Raw genomic sequence first — 25,417 nt, forward strand, 5'->3', positions numbered from 1 at the left:
CTCTCACCTCCCCTGCATTTCTCACCTGTACCCCAGTCCTATATACCTAAATAAATCTTTTTTAAAAATGTGAACCTAATTTGAAGTTTTACTTTGTTTAAATTTCCAATTGTCCAGGGAGAAGCACGGAGAGAACTGATACACATTGAGTCAGACCACTGTTCAGAATTCATTTAGTACCACTAAATTTGGACCCCAGACAATCATTTACGTTTTTTACTAAGTACTTCTTCTATGTAATCTCATTAAAAATTCATAGCCTCCCTTAGAGGGAAATCCTATTATAGATAAGTAAACAAGACCAGAGAGATTAAGTAATCTGTCCAAGATCACAGAGCTAGGAGGGTCGCACTCAATCCTAGGGTTAAATAATAAGTCTATTAACCCTTAACCATCAACTCCCTCTCAGAAAAGAGTTCCTGAAATGCACCAATCTCAGTGCCTTCCACAAGCCTAAGCTAAAGAATGTGGTTCAACTTCTGTCTGGCAGGTAAAATGAAACCGACTCAGCCTACTTAAGATTAAAGCAAAAGATGACAGGTTTGTGGGAGGAATTAGGATGCTAAAGAAACTTGTTTTCACCTATAACTTGCTTGACCAGCTCTATGTCCATTAAGCAGTAAAAGAGAAAGTTACTTACAAAGCAGTAGAAACTCAGCTGTCTTTTCCAAAATGGTTCTACAGACAGAAAAAGAAGCATTCATGATCTAGCCAAAGGACTCATCCATCTTCATTGGAGTTTTTTAATAGGAAAAGCATTCTCAGGGAGGTAAGTTCAGAGCTTCATTACCTGACCATCTCTTCTATTGGCCAGTTCTTAATCTCAGATATATATTCTTGATTTCTTCCTCATTAACAGAGATGCACAGAATTATCAGAGCTGGTAGGGAGCTTGAACATTAACTAACCCCTTCATTTTCAGAGAAGATCACTGGAGCACAGCACACTGGTAGGAGTTAGATAGTCAATGTGAGGGGGAAAAGGGACCACATGGCTCCATGCTAGGTTCCTGCCAGTGAAGGAGTCTGATGCAGTCTTTAAAGTTCCAACCACGGCATTATGGTTGCCCTGATCCTTTTCTAAGCCTACCAAGTGTTTACCAACATGGGGACTATATCTGCATCATTTCCTTTACAAATGAAATTCTTTATAAAATGAAAAATAACCTCCTTGAAATGCAGTCTCAGACTTCTAGTCAAGTTTTGACTTCTCTCTGATTTCATACCTCCCTTTTTCATCCACCTTGCTTTCCACCAACACCACATTCATCAGGAAGCAAAGCTGAGTGGAGACTTGGGGAGTATATCAAGCTTTCCTCTGCTCCTTCCTCACCCTGTAATCAGTCCAGGTCAGAGTCAGGTAGCAACACCTGCTTTAGTGAATGCTCATGTTTGAAGACTCTGCAGATATTAGCACAGGTCAGAGGGTCGAGTTACTCAGTGGACATTCAAGCAATTGTGCTCAACAAAGACACTTGCATGCAGGTATCTGCATGCAGGCATCTAGCTCAAAGTAGATGAGATAGTCCCAACTACAAAAATTAGCATGGATGTACACATACCTATTTATCTATATGGATCCATCGCTATGAAATTGCGAAGTCAATTATGAAAAACAAAAGTTGGAGAAAAGAAGCAAAGCTCACACTAGCCCAAAGGGCACCTTTGTTGAATTAAGACATCCTTCTACTGAGCAGCCAGAGCCCCATACCAAGGCACACATTGTTCAACAGAATGATGTCTGGCTTTCTTTTCCTATTCATCCCCTTGACCAGACAGATAAATTTGTTCAGTAATCTGGCATAGCTTTTCAGGGCATCCCTGCTAAGAAGAAGTGGAGGGCAATGGGATGTCTTTAGAAGATTTATTTTTAAAAGCTCATGTCACAGCCTTTTGTTAGGTCATAAAATTATTTTAGAGGACTGAAACTAATATTCTTTAACTGCATTTTTTTTATTGTGGTAACTTTGGTTTATAGCACTATATACGATGCAGAGGTATAAAATCATACCTCTTCAGACATAGGTTACTGCAATACACCCATCACCAAGACAACTCAAGCCCTCTGCCATGGAGTCCATGGGGTCTCCTCCATGCTTTGCTCCCCACTCGCTGTATATGTGGTGGCTTTAGTTCTACAGGCAGATTTCTAGGGTTTGCTTTGGTTTGGTTTTGTCTGTTCCCTAGTTTTGTGAAACCAGTGTTTATAATAGAACTGAAAAATATAAGAGATAGAAACGTGTCTCACATTTAGACTTCTTTTTTATATACATGGAAATATATACAGATGTATGTGTGCGTATGTGTGGACATGTACTGGGCTGATACATAATATATGTTTCTTAATAGAGGTCACAGCAAAAATTATTTGAAAGTCACTGACTTAACAGAACTTAATATGCGATGTGAATCTAATTTGAAGGTTTACTTTGTCTTAATTCCCAGAGGTCCAGTGAAAAGCACTATTGTCATCTATAATAGATAACTAGGCATTTAAGAGTCAGGCAGAGTCAAGTTCAAAATTAGTTTACTACCACTTAGGACCTTAGGCAATCATTTATGTCTTTGTCCCTCAGATTACTGATTTGCAGAAGATGATATCTATTTCAGAGTTCTGATGTAATAAGTACTTGGTATAAACACAAGCCCGGTTTCAGATTATTCTCCTCTGGACTTTGGAAAGACCAGCAAATGCCAGCAGTTAAGGGGCACCCATGCAGTTGCCAAGGAGAATTCTCACTGCCAGATACTACAAAAGCTGAGGCTATTTAGAGTCCTGAAGAAAGCCTCAGATAACTGTCCCATGAAAGTTGTTCTGTCTGGAAGAGCTACCTCCCCCAGTATGCTAAGCTACAATGAATGCTTTAAGTGAGAAGGGGGCACAATGGACTATAGAGGAGAATTATGGGTGCCAGGGTGGTGGGTGTGGTGTTGTAACATAAACCTGAGGAGTATGATCCTATTCCTCTAAATCATACACAATGTAAGTCATGCTACTTCAATTAAAAAATATATTAGTTAATTACATCTAAGTTCATTTAGGAAAAAGGTAATACAGGCATGATTCGAACTTGGCCTTCTGTTTTAGATAAATGTATTAGACTTTTTTTTTAAAGATTTATTTATACATGTAGAACTGGGGTACAGTGGTGCAGGGTGCTGAAAGGATTCACCAGAGACAGAGTAGGGAGCAGAACAGGCAGACTGACGAAGTACACTGCTGAGGGGAGCAGTGGGCGGGTCAGGAGAGGTCTGCCACGCCATGTGGATCACCTCCGGGGCAGGCAGGAATCGAACCCATGCTGCAGTGGCTGTGCTTCTTAGTGCTGTGCTTCAACCCGCTGCGCCACCGGGGAGGGCCTAGACTTTTCTTTGACATAGAGTACTCAGCATAGTAAGAATTAGAACTTATAAAGATAGAAATGACAAGCTGAAAGCACTCTTTTAGGTCATTTAGGTGAATTCTCGTTTTCCCAGAGAGAAAACAGAGGCCCTAGGAGACAGAACCCCTCCTCCCAGGTGGCAAGGTCAGGAGGCAATCCCAGGCCTAGGAACCTTATACCCCAACTCTTGGCTATAAGGCCTCCTTGTTCCTTCACTATGATTCATCCTTTAAATCCAAGCAAGAAACTATGGAACTTACTTAAGCATGGAAATGTAGAGACAAATGGGAGTAGGTCATTTTCAGTAAGTGTTTGTAAGAAATTTTTAAATCATCACAGTAAACTTTAATGATGACCTAAAGGACACATAGGAAACTAGTAATCTATAGAAGAAAATCTGAATTCTCAATAAACTTATTTTACAACATTCAACCTCCCAATTAATCAAAAAATGCAAGGTAAGACAAGCTATATTTTACCTATGAGATGGGAAGTTAAAAAGTGTAATAGGGGCCTTCCCTGATGGCGCAGCAGGTCAAAGCACAGCACTAAGAAGCTAAAGCCACTTCAGCATGAGTTCAATCCCCACCTGCCCCAGAGGTGATCTACATGGCGCCTCAGACCTCTCCTGACCTGCTTGCTACTCCCCTTAGCAATGTACTTTGTCAGTCGGCCTGTCCTGCTCCCCATTCTGTCTCTGGTGAATCTTCTCACCACCCCTGCACCTCTAACTTGTACCCCATTTCTGTATGCATAAATAAATAAATCTTTAAAAATAAAAGTGTAATAGTCAACACTAACAAATAGCAATGTAGCAATGTCACAGAAACTTTTAGAATTTAAAAAGTAGAAACTTCTAGCTAGAATTTCAGCTTCTCCTGGTATATGGCTATTGGCTGCAGCAATTTTTACATAGAAACTGCTGTGAAAATTTGTAAAATGAGCATGGATTTCTATTTTACAAAAATGACAGTTTTAGAAAAACATTTAATGACATGAAGAATTGCTAATAAAAAGCCAAGTTATTTTTAAAATTACTACAATGGTATATACCTAATATAAATTTAAAATTTTGCAGGCCCACCATCATTGCAACATTGCAGCATACTTAACATTAAGTAATGCATATATGTGTGTGTGTAGGAGAGAAAAAGTTTGGAAAAATGCATCCAAAATGTGCAAATTTTTCTTTGAATGATGCAATGTAGAGTTTATAGGCTATTTAAATTTTCTTTTTTATATTTCTGATGTGCTTCCATAACCCAATGTAATGAACATATTACTTTTAGTATGTGGTGTATTATTATTTAAAAAGGAAATGTAAAATTCAGAAAGACTGCATGAACTTCCTGTTAGAACTGCCTCTTAAATTTTACTAAACTAAAATTTTACTGTTGGCAGGATTTTTATTGCTGAAGAGCTGTAGTACAATGTTCAGACTGTGTCAAACACATTCTGAAAGTATACAATTAAAATTCCATATCAGTGTCTCTTATTATATGCATCACTTTTTGACAAATCCGTTCAGAAAAATATATTTTTTGGCAATATGACAGGTTAAGCATTCAGAGAAACACTTCAAGTATATTACACCTAAAACTGCTGGTTATTATATTTTTAAATTACCCACCAATATTAGTGAGGGATTAGGGGATTTCTCAGAATTCAGAACACCAAGTAATTATAAATCCAGAGGAGTTTTGTGTTGTTTTGTCTTGGACTATTTGTCATTTCCTAGTGGCCTGAAACAAACATGGAGCCTATAGAGAGGAGGTAATTCACAGAAATCTCCTTAAAGGAGGAGTTGGAAATCCTGAAGGGTTGACACTCTTAGTGAATGACTAGGAAAAGCAAAAGGAGCAGCTCAGATATGCTTATGTTCACATAGTTTTTGAGTGGTATTCAGAAAGAAAATAAAAAAGTCTTTCCTAATAAAATTCCTACCACAGGCTCACTTATGTAGGTTTGGAATCTGAATTTACACTATTTGGATAAAAAAAAAAAAAGGTCAAATATTCAGGTTAGAGTGGTTCCAGGTTGGTTGTGCTCCAATGCATTGACAGAAGAACAAAAATAGTTCTCTCTGGAGAAACACACTTAAAACCCAGCTTCAACAATTCCCCACATGTAAAGTTCCATGGGATGTGAGTGCCAAAAGTTAAAACAAACACAATTCACTAAATCATAAGAAAACAACCCACACAACTGAGAAAAAACCAACCAAATTAAACCTGCAGGAATATTGGCAGTTGAATATCGATTATGTGCTGTAATATAAACACATTTAATATGTCCAAAGAAATAAAGGAGGGCATTGCATGATGAAGGAATGAGAAAAGGTCAATTTGACAGATCTGAAAAGAACCATGGACATTTCTACAATGAAAACATAATATTTAAAATTAGAAACTCAATAGAGAAATTTTAGTGCAAATTCAAAATTAGAAACTACAAGGCAGGTATAAAGAACTGAGAAGGATGCAGAACACAAACAAAAAAAGGCAGGCAGATACAGAGGGATAGGCTGAGATGGTACAACATATATCTAATCAAAATTTTGGGAGATTAGAGGGAGAATTGGTAAAGGCAAAATTGGTGGAAAACACTCAAATTTTCAAGTTTAATGAATCGCACAGGGGGAAAAATAAATGAGAAAGACACACCCGACATATCATATAGAGAATGCAGAAGATAAAAAAATCTCACAAGAGAAAAACCAGGTTTCTTGAAAAGGAACAACACATACAGTAACAGTATTTTCACCAGAAAAAAAGAAAATTGGAGATAATGAAATACTATTTTCAAAATAGGATGAGAATAATTTCCAACCTACAAGGACTATCTTTCAAGAACAAAAATGAAACACATCTTCATGCAAATAAAAACCAGGAGAATATGCATTAACAAATTCTTACTATAGGGACTTATTAAAAATGTAAGTCAGGGCCCTCCCTGGTGGCGCAGCGGTTAAAGCACTGCACTAAGAGGCTTGAGCCAATTCCGCACGAGTTCGATCCCCGCCTGCCTGCCCCGGAGGAGCTCCACATGGCGAGGCAGACCTCTCCTGGCCCGCCCGCTGCTCCCCTCAGCAGTGTACTTAGTCGATCTGCCTGTTCTGCTCCCCACTCTGTTCCTGGTGAATCCTCTTACCCTCCGCATCTCTGGCCTGTACCCCAGTTCTGTATGAATAAATAAATCTTTAAAAAAAATGTAAGTCAGATGGAAAAAGGCATAAAATGATGTAAAAATAAACTGTTATAAAATATGTAAGTCAGCAGAGGAAAAATCATAGAAAAAAGGTATAATAAGCAAAACGAATGAAGATGGGGAAAATTGGTAAAAATGTGGGTGAGTCTAAAAACACTCATGGCATAATTACAACATCTAATTTCTAAAAGTTGAGGCATATGTCTCAAAGTTGTTATGTAACATTATCCAGGTAGAAATGAAATAATTTGCTTCAAATCACATATAATTTAAGAGAGAAGTGGCTTGGTAAAAAATATCGTAAGGTCCTTAGGCAGGAATATAATTATAGTAACTTTGTACTATCATAAGTTAAATAAAACACATTAAAAGTTCTAAGATAAACATTAAAAGAATAGCAGTAGGATATATACAATTCTAAACTACTAAAGGAAAAAAAGATTCAGGAAAAAAAAATTAATCCAAAAGGAAGTCCAGAAAAAAAAAATGTTTCTTGGTCTTTTGGCTATGATCAAGTACACAAAAAGTCAAGGGGGAAAAAGAAACGAAAAGAAACAGTAAGAATTGAACAAATAGAATGTATAAAATAGAATGGGAAAAAAAAAGCATCTGAATGCAACAGTCACAGTCAATGTAAATAAACTTTCCACGTTGTCTATTTTTTTAATATAATAGTTTTTTTACATTATTTTGTGCCTTTTTAAATAGTCAATTTTAATGCCTAAATTTTCTTTCTTTTGCAAAGGACAGTTACTAATATGATCAAGTAATACCATTCTCTTATTACATTCCTTGAAGTTTGTACATTAATTTTACTAATTTATTTACTAAGGTTGAAGAGGGAACAGTGTTTTATAGCAGATTTTGTGCCTTAAGCAAGCTTTGGATTACATATTTGTATTTATAAAATGTTTTATGGTTTAGAACCTTACATAAAATGCTTCAGTTTATGAAGAGCATTTATAATGTTATTCAATTTCTATTTTTCCCATAGACATCAATAACAATTTAAACTGAAAAATTTTGTTTACAAATTTCTTTTCAGGAACACACGAACTAAATAAAGCACTGCACACCCAAATTAGTAAGCATCCTCACTTCAATGATCCAGCAGTAAGCATCTTTATTTAGACCATTCCCTTCATTAGAATTGGGCTAACTTGCTGTCGGATTACAGTGCCAAGTCTAAGACGAAGTTAAATACCATGGACAGCTGCTTTCTAGGCCAGTAACAGCCTAGCACCATATCAGATCAACAGAACTCTACAGCCCTGCCAGAAACACAACAAAATCACTGCTGCACATCCTGCAGGATTCAAATTTATTCCTGACCAGTTTCAGAAGAACACTGCAATCATTTATAAATAAAAATACCCTTAAGACAAAAATCTCTTCTTAGCTTAGATATTTCTAAACCCCAGTTAATGGCCTACTTATTTCAAGCAAATTTCTAAGCAATAAATATCTGGCGAAGGAAAGCATTTGTAAGATTCATTGCAGTTTATGGTAATATCTGTCCTGTATATATCCACTGCATACGAACTAGAGCTTAGAAATACTATAGTATGGCAAATACTATATGCCCCTAGGATCAATGACTTGCTAAACTAATTCATTGAGATGAATTCCAATCTTGAGGAAATGTTTGGGAATTCTCATATTTGATATAATTTTTCTAATCTACTTTTCATTTAAGAACAGAAGATAAAAAGGGACCTAAAATTTATCAAAAACAAAAACCAAAAAACCCACAGTTGCCAAGGAATATGTTAACTTCTTAATATTAGTTTCTACACATAATAATTTCCTAACCTGGCCCTCCCTTGTGGTGCAGTGGGTTAAAGCACCGCACCATGAAGCTCACAGCAGCAGCTTCACCAAAAGTTCAAAACATGACCTGGAGGTGACCCACATGGCATAGCAGACCTCTCCTGACCTGCCCAATGCTCCTCTCAGCAGTGTACTTCATTGATCTGCCTGTTCTGCTCCTTGCTCTGCCCCTGGCGAATCCTCTCACCACTCCTGCACCTCTGGCTTGTACCCCAGTTCTGTATGCATAAATAAGTAAAGTATTAAAAAATATATTCCTAACCTTATGAATAGCTATTATTCTTTAATTTTCCAAATTAGGAACTAAGGCTATGAAAGTTTATGAGACTTTTCTGAGGTGACAGGGTTTAATCACAGGCTGGGGTTCAAACCTTTTTTTCCATAGTCAAAGTGTAAAAGTCACATTGTGACAATACAACAGTTAAAGACAGATAAAACAGTAATAAAGATAACAAATGAAAAAATACACTCAGCATGGAAAAATTAAATGAAATGAAAAAATATTACTTTATGAAAAATCTGCACATTCACATTTTTCCAAGCTTCAGTTATCCCATGGCCTCATCATTAAGGAAACCAAGATTTTCAATTTTTCTATGAAGCAAGTAGTTTTAAAGATATTTCACTGCCTACAGTCCAAAAGAGCTGATGATTTCTTTTTAGTAAAATCAATTGAAGAGCTATGTAATAATATCTAAATATTCTTCTTCCATTGTCCCAAATTGCCAATAATTGTAATTCTTCATGAAAACATGTTTGGCATTTTGCCTCCTACGGTCTTGTACAGCACACTCCTCTCTAAGAAGGCTCTACTGAGGGTTACATATGGTTGAAAGGCTGTTTTCTGAGTGTTTTGATGATGTTAGAAGCAACTTCTGTGTAAAAGGTGGGGTACACATTGAAAAATCAGTTTTGAGATGAGACAGATAGATGGCCATGATCAAGGACTCATCTCTCACTGGGAAAACTTATTTCAATATGTGAGGAGCAAAATCTCCTTGCGATTCTGAAATCAGGCATATATTAAGGACTATAGACTGAAAAAACAAGTCCCAGTAATAATTCAAAAAAGTGAAATTGACAAGGTGAAATTTCCTAAAGGAAATCATATAATCTGTTTCATATAAAAATGTTTAATTGGGGCCCTCCCTGGTAGCACAGTGGGTCAAAGCACAGCACTGAGAAGCTAAAGCCACTTCAGCATGAGTTTGATCCCTGCCCTGGAGGTGATACACCTGGCGTGGCAGACCTCTCCTGACCTGCCCGCTGCTCCCCTCAGCAGTGTACTTCAGCAGTCCACCTGTTCTGCTCCCCACTCTGTCTCTGGTGAATCCTCTCACCACCTGCACCTCAAGCCTGTACCCCAGTTCTGTATGCATAAATAAATAAATCTTTAAAAAAATATTTAATTGTGTTCTAGAATTTTTGAGGAATACCAAACAAGACATGATTAAGTTTAAAATTCCATTCTTGTGAATGTTTACCAAATGATTAAAATGAATAAATTAAAGTGGTTTGATGCTCAAAGGAAAATAATAAACACATTTGGGTAGGGGTATAAGTAAGGGAGTAAATAGTCATGAACATAATCTGCTTTCTTTTTAAATTAGGCAAATGTAGAATTTAAAAATATATGATATTAAGCATAGCACAAAATAATGGTTATGAATACCAACTGTTGACAAATGTCTGCCTAAGTTTCTGACTCAAATTATCATAAAAATGTCAGGACTTGGCCCTCCCTGGTGGTGCGGTGGGTGAAAGCACAACACAAAGAAGCTTAAGCCACTTTCACATGAGTTCGATCCCTGCCTGCCCCGGAGGTGACCCACATGGCGAGGCAGACTTCTCCTGACCCGCCCACTGCTCCCCTCAGCAGTGTACTTCATCGATCTGCCTGTTCTGCTCCCTGCTCTGTCTCTGGTGAATCCTTCCTCTCACCCTCCGCATCTCTGGCCTGTACCCCAGATCTATACGAATTAATAAATCTTTAAAAAAAAATGTCAGGACTTAATATTGTAGGCAAAATCTTTCTAAAGCTACTGTAAAGAATGCTATATAACTCATTGGAGACTCTTTAAACTGTATTGTAAAAGTTTTCCCCGAATTCATAAAACCAGCTCTCCCCAACTTCCATCAGAATACAAAAAAAATCCCCCTGTACTCTTGTGTACACCATTGGATTGCTCAGCAAATTCCTTTTTCATAAAAGTTCCCAACATAACCTTCAGCCCAGCCTGTGTCTAAGTTAATGAAGCTCCACTGAGGTGTAACAAAACAAAAAGTACTAAGCTCCCTAAAAGACTTTTTATCCTATATGTGCCAAGGAAATGATAGTAAATCATTTCCTAAAACATATGCTTTTTAATTATTCAACTGAAATTGTAATAAACATTGTGGATTAATGCAAACCACTCAATCATGCTCCTGGCTACAAAATCAGAGTAGAGAGGGGCTTCAACCAGCCTGCTTGTGCACTCAAGGAAAGAGACTCGGTCATCATATCTGAATGCTTGTTTGCATGCACATTGCTAAATGATATTTTTTTTTTTTTTGCTAAATGATATTTTTAACCACAGTTTCTAATATACAACCATACACTGAGTGAAATGTCAGGGAAAAATTGCTGTACAAAACATTTCTCTTTTGCTTGCAAAAAATAAGAAATATTTATGGTGTTTTTCTCCTGCATGGTGCTTCTATTTCATAGCTGCTACAAAAATGTTGGCTAGTCATCAAACTTGACCATGAAGGAGTTACGGTGAATAAGTATCACTTCTTTTCTTTTCACACTGGACAGAATATCTCACCCTGCACTCAACACCTGCTTTTTGCACACATAAGAGTTTTCCCAGATGCTAGTATGAAAAGTCTGCATATGTATTTTGGCTTTCTGTTTAAAATAACATGCAGAGAAGACATTCCAATGTTAGAATATAAATCAGAACTGTGTTACTATGTGTAATGTAAAATTTTATCAGCCTTGCTTATCGACTACAATTTTGCAGATCAATTTCTTTGATTTTTTTTTTTTTTTTTAGTCTCTCTGCTCATCACCTAGATGGTCATATTGGTCATTAAAACTCCCTCAAATTCCGCTACAAAAATAATTCAGGTTATGTTTTTCATGGTGTGCAAAATGGACTATAGAGACAGCAAGATAGCCTGTAGACACAGCCAGTGACTTCCCTTCATGGACCCTGAGAAGTTACTGGCAAATTGATCTGAAGCACTGTGTCTGGATGATGGATACTGGTTTATGACCATGTAGACCAGTCCTGCTAGGCTGATGACTTAAAGGTTCAGCTCTGGGAATATGTTGTTCCCATATATCTTTAAATAATTCTTGATCACATGCCCATTTATAAAGAAAAACCTTGTAACTTGCTAGTCTAAATGCACATACACTTAAATGCACATACACTTTTTCATGAACTGAAATTACCCACAAAATCATTATGTCTACCTTCAGAAAATGAAACAAACAACTGTTGAGATGCACAGGGATGCTTATGTATTCTATAGCTACCAATGCTTAACCGAAGCTGGTAACTTTTGCACTTAGCAGACCTCTTCAAGAATAGCCCCATGTCATTTTTTTTCTGTTTTCCATGTCAGTCTGGTTAACACCAAACTGAAGAAAGAAATCAGTTACCTAACACATCATCACATTTAAAAAGCTGTAGACCTCAAAAACTTAGAAGTGCAGAACTATGGTCAAAAAGAACATTAAAGAAACAACTACCACCACCAACCTTTGCTTGGGCCTCTGGTGTTGTCACCTTGACGACCTTATTGCGATTGAGCATTTGCTTCACCCATCTTTCTACTTGGACGTTGAATTTCATGAAAATCACATAGGCAAAATAGGCTGATAAAAGGAGTGAGCTTTCCCACCACATGATAACGTTATCCAGGAAAAATATGATCAGCATGATCAAGTCAATGATGTAGAAGGACACATCTCGAAAGAGTGGCCACCATGTCAAATTTAAGATTTCTCTAGAAAACAGAGCACACATTCCAATAACAAAGAGGATATTGAACACTGCTGAGCCCACAATTGTGCCTATGCCAACATTGCTGTGAGCAATAAATACCCCTATGAGTGATGTGAACAGTTCTGGCGCGGAGCCCCCTGCAGCCATAAAGGTGGCTCCAGCCACATCATCAGAGATGCCAAGTTTTTCAGTGATGACAGTCAAAGAGGGAACAAAGAATTCATCACAAACAATGGCTAAGGCTATAAACATGTAGATCATCCCAATGACATGGAGAATGATGGCGCCTTTTCTTCGATCCTCCAGGGAAAAGATGTCTCTTGGGTAGTCTCCTTGGACTTCATCTGTATTATTCTCAGATTTGCCTTCCTGAGAAAGAGGTGGCTGAGGGGTGTTACCATGAATCTTGTCCTTGAAATCTAAGAGAGTTCTTTGCCAATGACCGTGTGCTACCATAGGGCCATTTGCACCATTTACTTCTCCTGTGCTCTGTGCCTCTGTCTCAGAAAAGGCACTGATTAAAAATGGGACAGTGCTAATTGCTACAAGGCCCATGAAAAGGCCTAAGATTCGAATTAACTTCAGTTTTTTCCTGACATTACAATGTCTCCGGCAGCCAGATGGTGACATATCTGAACACCATTTCTCAAGAAAAGTGACGGTGGTGCTTTGGTGCAGATCCATTCTGGATCTTCTGGTGGGTGTGGTGGTCTTCAAATTGTAGGCTCAACCAGAAGGTTCTTTCATACTTTTCCTCACTTTATAGTTAATGGTGCTTTGGGGGCACTTCCACAATCAGGGATTCTTAAGCTTCACAGGAAATATTTTCAACATTTATGCTTAAATGAAAATAAAAACAAGGATAATTAAATTACATGTCTTTTTTTTTTTTTTTTTACAAAAGAACTCTGTAGATCAGATAAAGTCCCATCTTACAGCTGTGTGACCTTGAGTAAGTTACTTAACTTCTCTGTGCCTCAGTTTTACTATTCCCAAAATTAGGGCAATTATAGAGTCTACCACCAAGGATTGCTTTGAGGATTAAGCAGTAAGAATGGGATGTGGCACATAGCAGGCACTTTCAAACACATATGCACAAGCCAAAATAAGTACTTTGGTAAATCCAATGTTAGATGTAGATATAGAAGTACAATAATTTTACAGATTAAAACCTGTTTATTCCAGCCCTCCCTGGTGGTGCAATAGGATAGGATACAGCACTGCAAGCCAGCCACAACTGCTTCAGTGCAAGTTCAATCCCCAGTGCCTGGAGGTGATCCACATGGCATGGCAGACCTCTCCTGACCTGCCTGCTGCTCCCCTCAGCAGTGTACTTCATCAGTTGGCCTATTCTGCTCCCCACTCTGTCTCTGATGAATCCTCTCACCACCCCTACACCTCTGGCCTGTGCCCCAGGTCTGTATACATACATAAATAAATTTTTTTAAAAATCTGTTTATTCCAACTTAAATCAAGAAACGACTTCCCAGTGCTAAAGGAGACCCCACTTCTTTTAGAAGACCTATGTACTTGACAGTCCACAGTTATTCATTTTTTTTTTTAGTCCAATTATATACTTCAAGGATTGACTGTTGCTGCTGCAGAGAGCATTCTTTGCCTGCACAAAGAGTTTAGGACCTTATCTTTCACGAAAAGTCTATTCCATAAAAATTAAAGTTTATGGCCCTCCCTGGTGGCGCAGCGGGTTAAAGCACAGCACTAAGAAGCTAAAGCCACTTCAGCAAGAGTTCGATTCCCGCCTGCCCCAGAGGAGAGCCACATGGGGAGGCAGACCTCTCCTGACAGGCCAGCTGCTCCCCTCAGCAGTGTACTCCCTCGATCTGCCTGTTCTGCTCCCCACTCTGTCTCTGGTGAAGCCTCTCTCCGCCTCTGAGCCTCTGGCCTGTACCCCAGTTCTGTATGTACAAATAAATAAATCTTTTAAAAAAATTGATGTTTACTCCCCCCCCAAAAAATAAGTTTACAGACAATGAATACATTTCTTCACTAAATATCTAGACAATGTTTTCAGCTAAGGTTTATTTAAAAAAAAATTCTAGTCATTTAAAAGTGACAACTTAGAAAAATCAAACAAGTCCTAACAAGGATGCTATTTCCAGACCAAAAGTGTAGTTCATAAGCAATATAGAGTTTGTAGCTACATCTCTACCCACAAAATCTGCCAAAAATAGTTCCCCAACACAGCCTTTTAAAGCAGGTTACATGTCCCAGCAGTTTCACTCTATCCCACAGAGGTATGGGTAAAATATCCAGACATGACAGCTGGTATTCTGAAGGTTCCTCTTTTTCTTTATTTCTTTAACATTGCTTTGGAATTTTTCTTCTCTCTGTATCAATGATTTCATTTTAGAGGCATTTGCTGAGATTATCTTAGGTATAAAATAAGCTAATTAAACACATGCCAGTGAAACATTGAGATTAGCTGGAGCTCAGGTTTGCAGAGAAAGAGCACAAGTCAAATCAGGCTGAGTTGCTGCTACTCCTGAGATAAACCGACCGATCACAGAAATTCTTGGCTGACTGCAGATGTCAATGCTTAGCAGGAAAGATTAAGCACCTCACAGCCTCACAGCGCTCTGGGGATTGTCACAATGCCGGCAGGGCTACTGGCAGCTACCGACTCAACTCCCAGGGTGCAAGGATCAGCTCCAGCCCCAGCCGGGCTTGACTAGTCAACCCTGCGATGAGCTCCATAGACGCAGCCTCGGCCGGCAAAGTGCACCCCCAGCCGCGCCCCAACTTTGCCTTGTGTGGTCCCAAACTTTCCCCGGTGGGTTATCAGGAAAATAAAACTAAAGGACGGCCACCACATTGTTGAGGCCGGAGCTGGGATGCAGCTTCGGGAGGCGCTTGGCCCGCCTATCCCAGTATCGTTCGTGGATGTTGGGGGAAGGCAGAGCCCCTTTCGCGTTTCTTCCCCAACCGCAGGCCCTCCCCGCGGCCCCCTACCCCAAGCCAGAAGCCTGGGCTGGGAAACCGTGCCCCGGGTGGAGGGAGTTGGCTAACTCCTTGAGGGGCCTGGGGTCACCCAGATCCACAGCGGAGACACCTGTGAGCCTGCGGCGCAGCAGCGGGGTGCGCGCCACCGGGATCTGCGGTCACCGACCCTGGAGGCTGGCGGGGGCTCAGCTGCGCGCACTTACCAGGTTCCGCCAGGAGGACGCGGACGCGGGGCCCCGAGTGCGGTCCGCCGCTCAGGTAAGCCGCTTTCTCCGGTCCCTAGCCTCTCTGGGAGCCCGGGGTCTGGCTCCGGCTCGCGCTCGCCGCCGCTCTCGCCGGCCGGGGCTGGGCTCGCTAGGAGACTGAGCCCAAGCGAGCCCCGTGAGCCGCCTCTGGTGCCGCCCCGCCCCCGGGCCCCGCCCTCCGGGCTCTGCGCGGGGAGCCCCGCCGCCCCGCGTTCAGGCCCGCGCGCTCTGCTCCACGCCCACTGGGCGCTGAGGCGACGCCGGCCGTCGTCTCTTAGGAGATTTCTCTGCAGTGGGGATCCAGTCAGGATTTGCGAGCGAGCAAGGGCAGAGAGGAGAAATCGTACAGGTCGGTGACGCGCCTAATTCCCAGAGCCTTACAAGTGCGGGCAACTTTGAGGTCACCTATGCTGGGCACCTCCTCCCCAATTATTTGCAAAAGTGACAGCCGTCACATATTTCTTTTGGAGGACTTGTAATGTGTAGGTGGGGGGCGGGAGGCATTCAGTCTAAAGCCACTAAGGCTGTTAGTGCCCAACCTTACGAGTTCCCCAAGTGAAATGCAAAACTGACTTGCACTTGGAGGGTAAGGAAAGAGGGAGAAAGAGGCAGATAGGTAGGCATAGGTTTTGATAAGGGAGAAAAACCTACTACACACTGGATTTCTTTTGCTCTGTCAGCAAGAGGAGTGGATCTCTCAGGCTAGGATCTTAAAAGTTTATTTAGAGGCTTTAAGCAGGATTCAGTCACTTAGGCCAGAACAAAGCGGGTGGTAACAGTAACACAGTATACTCTCACGGCCGTCCTTGAAGTGACCCCTAGTTCTGGATTAATGGACTCAACTCATATTCCAAGGACTGGGGACCCTCCAGTTGCTCGGGTCAGCTCTCTGGTCATTTGGTAGTCACTGTTCTCTCTCTGACCTCCATCAACAGGCCTGTAGGATTCTCTCTGTTCAGACCTAGGGTTTGCAGACAGTCCTTTCATTTCAGGAGTGATGAGACTAAGACCCAAGACACAGTATCATGTTGAGTCATAGGCTGTATTCATATTCTGGCCTTCTAGACTCCCAGGTCACTCTTTCCTGCTCTGTTCAGAAAGCACCATGCCCTTAACCTCAAATAATGAAGTCAACCTTACCAAGAATAAGAGGCAAGGATCTGGACAAAAAGAGTGGGAGAAGACAGAAGAATAGAGTATTGAGGGAAGCCGCCCCCTCCCTTTTTTTAAATAATATATATATATATATATATATATATATTACATCATTTTGTGCATTTTCCCATCTCAGTTGTAATCCCCTTGGTAAGGGAAGCCCCTTTTATCAAGTCCGGTGACATCAGGAAGGCAGCTAAGTTTCCCACTACAAGAAACCTTTGAAGTTGTCAGTGTATATTTCCCACTCTTATTACCTTTTCTCCCTCCTGTTTTCAATTTAGAGGCAGTTTCTTCATGCCTTGTCTTTCCTGGGACTAGGGGTAATGTCTATTTATATCCTCAAAGCCCACTACATCTGACTAATGAGTAAAACTGCATACTCAGAACTCTACTCTTATTCTTTTAAGTCTTCTTTTAAGGGAGGTCCTGGGAACTTAGACATCTCTCTTCCTCCCACAAAAGCCAAGTATTTAAGGATATTGTCTTGCAAAATGTTTGTATACTGTAGGCTGAATTTTTTTTAAAAATCTCTTCATTTTGGAAAATTTCAGTTATAAGCAATTGTAAAATAATATTTTATTGAGCTTCCATGGGGATATCACCGGGCTTGACCAATTACACAATTATCAATTAATGGACAATCTTTTTTTAAAAATCTATACCCCTATCAGAACTGGGGTGGGAATAGTGCACTGGACTATCGTGGGCACAGGGTAAATAGGTGGTAGGAAACCATGGGGACTACACCTGAGATGAAAAAAATGCACAAAAAGAAGAGTGATGTAATAAACAAACAAACAAATAAAAATTTTAAAACGTGAAAAGAAAAAAGTCTATATAAATAAATAAATAAAATTTTAAAAACATGAAAAGAAAAAGAAGTCTAAACTCTGTTTTCCTTGGCCATCATTTAAAACCAAATCCCAGCCATCATATCATTTTATCTGTAAATATTGACAGAAAGTAAGGAAGTCATCAACCACTACTAGGCCTGTGTCAAAGAGGCTGAAAAGCCAATTCAAATAGGCTCCCACCCTTAGGTAGGGATGGGTCAATTTGAGGACCAAAAAATGATAATTACTTTTGTTTCAAACACATCAAATATAATTATAAGTGGATAGTGATTCTTAAACAATTCAGGTTTTTGGTCACTACTGATGTGGTAAAAGGGTATGAACTCATTATTTTGAAAACTTCCAGACAAAAAGAAAATAATCATGAATTTATTCTGTTCTTTTTTTTTTTTTTTTTTTACAAACTGGACTTCTGGATAACTGTTTAGGTTTTACTTTTACCCTGACTTTCCATTTTCTTTCCTGGTTTAAAAACTCTAATCTTCTCTAATGTGATGGATGTCTCTGGCTACTTGGTTAAGAGAAGATCTTATTGTTGGCTCATAACCTCATGAGTTATCCAGTGAAGTATGAAACTACCCCATTCCCTACATGGAGGGTAAAGAGAGGAGACTAAAAAGAAACAGGCCACTACTGATTAGTAGGTGGCAGGGAACTCACATACAAGGTTTGTTTTGGGCAAACCTCAAAAATGAATAGGTTTCCACGCCTGCCCACTACAATCTTAAAGGTTTGTAAAGAGGCCTTACCTGGGTTCGTCACATACACTATCCAGATGGTCTCAACAACACATTATTTTCTCAAACTGTACCTTGAGTCAGTTCCTGATGTGGGAATGGTGGGTAGAATCTCCATTCCATAGGCAGGGGTGGGAGGGCCTTTGATTGCCCACACCAACTCTCAGGTCTGGTGGTCACATCCTCTTGACGATCTCCACCAACAGTTTGTATGTAAAGTTCTGCATAAAATAAAAATGATTTTAGTAGATTTTTAAAGCCATTATAATCATGTCATACTTCTCCTACTTAGCTCAGTTCACTCTCCCTGTAAACCAGAAATAATTTGACTCCCCCCTTGGTGGGAAAGGTGATGAGACCCAGATGAAGCCCAGATAAAGACAACATCACTCTGCAGCCTGTATTGTGGGAATCTGCACCTAACTGCATACAACAGAAATTTATTTTTAGCAAAACAACCAAACATGAATTTATTTTTCTGATGTAAAAAGAAGTCTGAAGGCAGGTTGTCCAGGGTTTGTATAAGAGCTCTATGATGCCCTCAAGGAACACAGATACTTTGATCGGTCTTTAATATACAAATTTTGTCCTCATAGCCACAAAATGGTTACCTCCTTCAGGTATCATATCAGTGTCCAGGCAGGAAGAAGGAAAGAATCCAAAAGCCAGAGTGGCTCCTTGCTAGGCTTTGATTTTTATTTAGGAAGGAATATTCTGTTGAAGATTTACTTACATTTCTTTGGCCACAATTTGTTCATGCGGTCATACTAGCTGCAAAGGAATATAGAGAGTATTTTAGAAAATTAGGGTTCTCTTACTAATCCAAAGCAGGGAAATGAATGTTGGGTGACTAGTAGGATTTGACACACTGTTTTAGAGTATTTTCATGACATTCTTATTTGGCAACTGAATTTGGCAATCAGCTGCCATGAGAGTTGAGAAACTCTAAACTCATTATAGTAACAGATAAAGGCTTGGCCTATTATTTGTTGATGTCACATAATGTGGAAGCAGTAGAATAAATGAATGTTTACCGTTCACCCAGACTGCCTGCCCTTGAAGAAAAAAGGGTTTCGTGAGACAATTTCCTGCCACTAAAGAATGAACACCAAGTCTTGTGTTAAAAGATTTCATTAGGGTAATCAGTTGGTTTCTCTGTAGAAATTATTAAAGAGCCAAGTCTTTAGCTTTTAGATATTGTGTAAGTATAAACATTAGTTGGGATCATATTTATCCTCTTATTAATTGTATGATTTGTTTGAACATAGACATTATGGGAGTTACTGGTGATTATCAGTTAGGAATGGTTTACTCTTTTTGTAATTCTTGAGAGGAGCCTTTCAAAATTCAATAATGAATTTGAAAACACATGGATTCATACTTAAAGTGACTAAGAAATTTTTTAAGAATGTAAAACTGTCCTATGCTGGTTAATACTTTGGGAAGCACTCATATAATTTTCAAATACATAAAATGGCATGCTTAGGGTAGGACTGAAAAGGTCCCCTTGCCCCCATCCCAAATTATATTCCCAAATGGTACTGTGCCTATAATTCCACCATTAAAAAGATATAGTTTTGGCTTTTATTTTAGATCTTAAAGGGTTTTTTTTTGAGATGTAAATGAGTTCTAGATTACAATAACAGTAAAGATTTTTACATTGATTTTGATTTAATATTCAGTCTAAAATGGAAAAAAATAGCTCTAGTAAATTATGAAGGATAGATGGGAGAGAGATAGTTGAGCCAGGAAGAGGAACAAAATGAGGTATGCAGATTTTAGTTTGTCAATTTAATCACTTTTTTTTAAAAATTAATTATTTATACAGAACTGGGGTACAGGCCAAAGATGCAGAGGCTGAGAGGATTTACCAGGAATAGAGTGGGGAGCAGAACAGGCAGATCGACAAAGTACACTGCTGAGGGGAGCAGCGGGCGGGTCAGGAGAGGTCTGCCATGCCAATTTAATCAGTTCCTACAGGCAAACAGTACATACTGCACAAACGACCCAGTGCTCACAAATGCAGTGGTTCCCAACCTTTACTCTAGCTAAATATTATAATCCGTTGGGATATTTTTTTTAAACTGCTTATAATACTGCCCTCCCTTTCCCTTTACTAAGAGCCCATTGAGGGCAAGAATCGGTATCATGCATTTCCCAGCACCTAGCTCACTGCTTGGCATTTGCTCAACGTATATTTGTAGAATGAATTAAAATTACCAGCATGTGCAATTACTTAAAGGACAAGCAGGAGGGTGCTGAGGTAACAGAGTCAAAAAATGACAGTAGCTTAAAGCAGCAAACTTTTTTGCCTCTCACTCATACCACCTGTTCTTTGTGGATTTCGCTATGTCAGTCTCACTCTTGACCCCAAGTGGGTCTCTTTATGGAAACAGCAGTTGCTGTCAGAAGGAGAAAAGATGCATGGCAAACCTTATACTTGCTTCAGCTTCAGTTTGGAAGGGATGCGTTAGTGTTGCTCAAATTTCATTGGCTAAAGCAAATTGCATGGCCATATTGATCTTGTTAGGGACAAGAAAGGACAGTTGCACAAGTATTTGGGAGAAGAATGGAAAGATTTGATGGTCAGAGAAATGATCACCACAATGGACAGACAATAGGAGCAAAAAGTGGGAAGTAATATGGAAGTAATTCCACTTACCTGGAATTAGAAGACTTCACTCATCTCTATCTCATCAGTTTTATCACTATTACAGTTATTATTCCCATTTTACAGATGAAGAAACTGAGGCTAAGTAACATTAAGTAGTGCCCATTTGTGCCCACTATTGGCTCCAAAACCTAAGCTCTTTCTACTGATCCTCATTGTACATGATTGAGTTTTTAGTTCTCTGCCTAACTAAGAATTGGTCACATTTTTTTTCTGCTGGGATATATGCCTAAGTAATTCCTGTGAGTTTCTTCTATCACCAGCTGGCCTACCATCTAGGGTAACTGGATCTATTTTGCTTATCTAAAAATCGCAGGTATAGATAACAAAATAAAATCAAGGTGTTCTCTAAAATGTGTTCTCCTCAAGCCCCCACCCTGGACTGACTGTTTTCCTTCGCATTTGACTCACTGTTTTGGCCAGTGGCTCTCCTGTTCCCATTCGATGAGAACTTTAAAAACAGAAAAAAATGATCTGTGGGCTTGAGAGTTATACGTAGAAGCTTCTTTGATTTTGACAGTGTTTTCTGCAATAGCACTTAAAGCAATACACCCAAAATATTGCTCTTTTTTTTTTTTTAAAGATTTATTTATTTGTACATACAGAACTGGGGTACAGGCCAGAGGCTTTGGGGTGGCGAGAGGCTTCACCAGAGACAGAGCGGGGAGCAGAACAGTCAGATCAACGAAGTACACTGCTGAGGGGAGCAGCGGGCGGGTCAGGAGAGGTCTGCCACGCCATGTGGTCACTTCCGGGGCAGGCGGGAATCGAACTCATGCGGAAGCGGCTTTAGATTCTCAGTGCTGTGCTTTAACCCGCTGCGCCACCAGGGAGGGCCTGCTCTTTTTTTTTAAATGTGTTTAAGAAATGAGGATTGGTGAATGCCTGTTATTTTTACATTAGAAACAGGATTGTTTTCTGGCTTAAATACTCAGGAAGCACAAAAATTGAGTTTTTCTTTGCAACACTAGCTCAGCTCAAAGCTTCAGAGCAGTAAGGTAGGCATGGTGCTGACGCAGGTCTTGGAGGAGGGCAAAGTGGTCTATTGATTTCATTAAGGGACCTGGAGTCCAAAACCTTGGCTGTTTTCCTGATTCCAGCAGGGACTTCCTGAGTGACCACCAGGGTGCCCCTCTGTCTCTCAGAGCCACATCAGTAAGGAAATAAGGATAAATAACACTGGTAAAAGGAGACATGCTGGGGAAGAGGCTCAGAGCCAGGGCAGCCCACTTCCCCAGCAAGCATGGAGCCGTTCTTTCTTATGACTCAAAATAAAATCTGTGCTCCTGCTGCCTTCTTAAACTGCACTCTCTTTACCTATCACTGGCTTACAATTTCAATTCAAACAAAGTTTAAAACATTGGGAGAGAAAAGATGTGGACTTTACCCCTCAACCAGAAGGCAAGCCAGCAGGCATGTTCTGCTGTGTTGAAGAGTAAAGTAACATTTGTTTTATTCAATTCATAAAAGTAAAAGGGATGCATAACAAATTATTTTCCTAGCTGTGGGGTCTCAAATTGTTCAGCTCAGTAACACCTCTCCCATCCAAATTATTTATACCTGTGGGGGAGGACATGGTGTTCCTATCTGATACCATGGGAGCCTTATCTGGCCCAACAGTGAGTGGGCTTCAGTTAATATGTCTGTGTGGTGCTCATGGTCACCATCTTCAAACTAACCTTTCTCAGCAATTGTTTCTTTTTGAGCAGTACTCTTTTTCCTTATTTCTCAATTTTTCAGCATGAAGACATGTAATATAGATTGAGCTCCTTTGATTCTCAAACTATTCCTACTAGGCTTATACTGGAAAACTGTGTTTTTTCCTCCCCACAAATTTTCCTTTTGGTCCTTAAAAGTTACCATTTTCAAAGATTTTTTTAGTTATTTGATTTTTTCCCCCTTAGTATTTATCTTTTGTCCTTTGAAGTTGTGGACTCGTGTTTTATCTTGATTTGATTTTTGTGTGTTATCTGATTTCAAATTAGTTATTAAATTCTTGTTATGCGTGAAAAGAATTTCTTACTCTTATGATATCTCCCACTTGCTCCTGAAGACTTCACCTCAGCATGGCCCCCATCTTTGTCATATGTTTATCATTCATTTTGAATATGCACTTACATCTTTTAATTAACTATTTATCCTTGAAATTATGCAAATGTATTCATTAGTTGAGCTGCATAGTATAATAATTCACCTCAAACTCTCTGAGAGAATTCAGTATTCTTTCCCTATCATATTCATCTAAGAGATTTTCAACTTTAACATTTGACCCTTCTGATGTTAAAAAATCAACTATCATATTTTTAACAGTTAAGGATTCTACTTGCTCTTTGCATATTTCTTTCATTTTAGTTCCCTGTTTTTTATTTCTTAGGTCTAGTACCTTATTTTCTATATTTGAAATAATTAGATTCATGAAGCTATGATCCATTTCTGCTTTGTTCTTTAAGTCAACACCTACACCAATGAGTGCCAAGTATGGTAGGTGTTCAGAAGTATTTTTGAATGAATGAGGATATTTGCTGTAGCTTATTGCATTTTTTTTTCATTTTATTAACTTGTTTCCATTGCTGTTTATGTTTGTGCAATATTTGATTTCTTCTTTCAGGTGTAGCCACTATAAATATCCCACCATAACACCTGTGAATCATCACCATGATCCCTTGATGCACATTTTATTTTTTATTGATTCCTGAAGTTAGTATTTCTTACACGTTCATTTTTATTATTTGTTCTCACTTGCTTTTCTAAAATGTCTGGTGATCATTGGCATCTGTTAATAATATTGAGTGAGGCAATAAAATGTTAATTGAAACTCTTGTTTGCATGGAACCTGTCAAGAAGAGGGTTTTTTTTTTTTTAAGATTTATTTATTTAATCATACAGAACTCGGGTACAAGCCAGAGGTGCAGGGGTGGTGAGAGGATTCATCAGAGACAGAGTGGGGAACAGAACAGGCCAAATGACAAAGTACACTAATGAGGGGAGCAGCGGGCAGGTCAGGAGAATTCTGCTGCGCCAATGGATCACCTCCCTGGTGGAATTGGACTCTTGCTGAAGTGGCTTTAGCTTTTTAGTGCTGTGCTTTGACCCACTGCCCCACCAGGGAGGGTCAAGAAGAGGGTTTTAAGTTAGGATGATCAAGTGGGGCTCAACCATTTAGTTGCACCAAACTATAATATCATATCCCTACAACTTTTGTGTTAATCATTTTCCACATAGGAGAGTTCTCTGAGCTTCTGTCTGAGGTATTTTTGTTTTTTATGAGGAATTAAGTAAGGAAAGAAAGGATTTGATCAAGTTTCACTATTCAACATATATAAACTTGAAGTTACACTTGACCACAGCTTTGCCTAATATGTCAGAACCCCAACTGAGCTTCAGAAAGTTTATCTCCAATTTTCTGTGGTGAGGGAGGGGCATCTGGCTATACAGCATGGTGAGGGAGGTTTGGAGTTCTTAATACTTTTAACCAGTCTTTGTCTTTTCAGCTCCAACCTGTCCCCACTCTATTAATTTCCTATTGCTGCTATAACAATTAGCACAGTTTCTGAAAACAATGTAAATTTTTTTATCTTGTAGTTCTATTGGTCAAAAGTTCAATGTGCTCTCACTGTGCTAAAATCAAAGTGTCAGCAAAACACTTTTCTGGAGACTTTAGGGAGAATCCATTTCCTGCTCAGTCAGGGTTCAGTTTTATGCAGTTTTCTTGTTGACTGTCAGCTGAGGACAGTGTTCAGTCTCTCTGTGTGACTCTTAATGAAAGCTAAATAGATCACAGATCTTTTGTGTTTAATCATTTGTTATTTATTGTTATGCAGTCCACTTTGGTCAGTACTGCAAATTTGCTTAATGCATCCTTTTCTCTCCTTTGTCACACTCTAGTTTATTTATGTGGTATATTAGTTTCCTCTGGCTTCCAATACAAATTACCACAAGCTTGGTGACCTAAAACAACAGATTTTTGTTTCCTCATTGTTCTGAAGACTGGAAGTCTGACATCAAGGTATTGGCAGGTCCATGACCCCTTTGAAGGCCCTAGGACTGGATCCTATCTTGCCTGTTCTCCACTCTTGGAGGATACAGGCATCCCTGATTGGTAGCTGCATGATTCAACTCTCTGCCTTTTCCTCACATGGCCTACTTACCTGTGTGTCTCTTTTTAATACTCATATTCTCTTATAATAACCACAGTCATTGGATTTAGGATGCACTCTAAATTCAGGATGATTTCACCTTGAGTTCTTTAGCTAATATCATTTGTAAAGACCCTGTCATCCAAAAAAGATAATATTTCAAGGCTTCAAGTGGGCCAGAATTCTGAAGGACATTACAAAACTTACTACATGTGAAGTTCAGGTCTGAGAAAAT

The 25,417-nt window shown here is 39.3% G+C and overlaps 1 protein-coding gene across 2 annotated transcripts in view; it reads right to left on the reverse strand.

The window, feature by feature from the left end:
• Positions 1-15,715, reverse strand: part of SLC24A2 (solute carrier family 24 (sodium/potassium/calcium exchanger), member 2) — a 245,873-nt gene extending 230,158 nt beyond the window's left edge. For both annotated transcript variants that reach the window (XM_012721351.1, XM_012721350.1), the window contains exons 1-2: positions 15,585-15,715; positions 12,175-13,259 (exon numbers count right to left, since the gene is read on the reverse strand). In XM_012721351.1, coding sequence (XP_012576805.1) covers positions 12,175-13,104 — 930 coding nt within the window. In that variant the 5' untranslated portion in view covers positions 13,105-13,259; positions 15,585-15,715. The remainder of the gene's footprint in view (positions 1-12,174; positions 13,260-15,584) is intronic.
• Between the last annotated feature and the right edge of the window lie 9,702 nt (positions 15,716-25,417).

Source organism: Condylura cristata, unplaced genomic scaffold (genome assembly GCF_000260355.1).
Source record: "Condylura cristata isolate star-nosed mole 26May11 unplaced genomic scaffold, ConCri1.0 scaffold00006, whole genome shotgun sequence".
NCBI classification, from domain to species: Eukaryota; Metazoa; Chordata; class Mammalia; order Eulipotyphla; family Talpidae; genus Condylura; species Condylura cristata.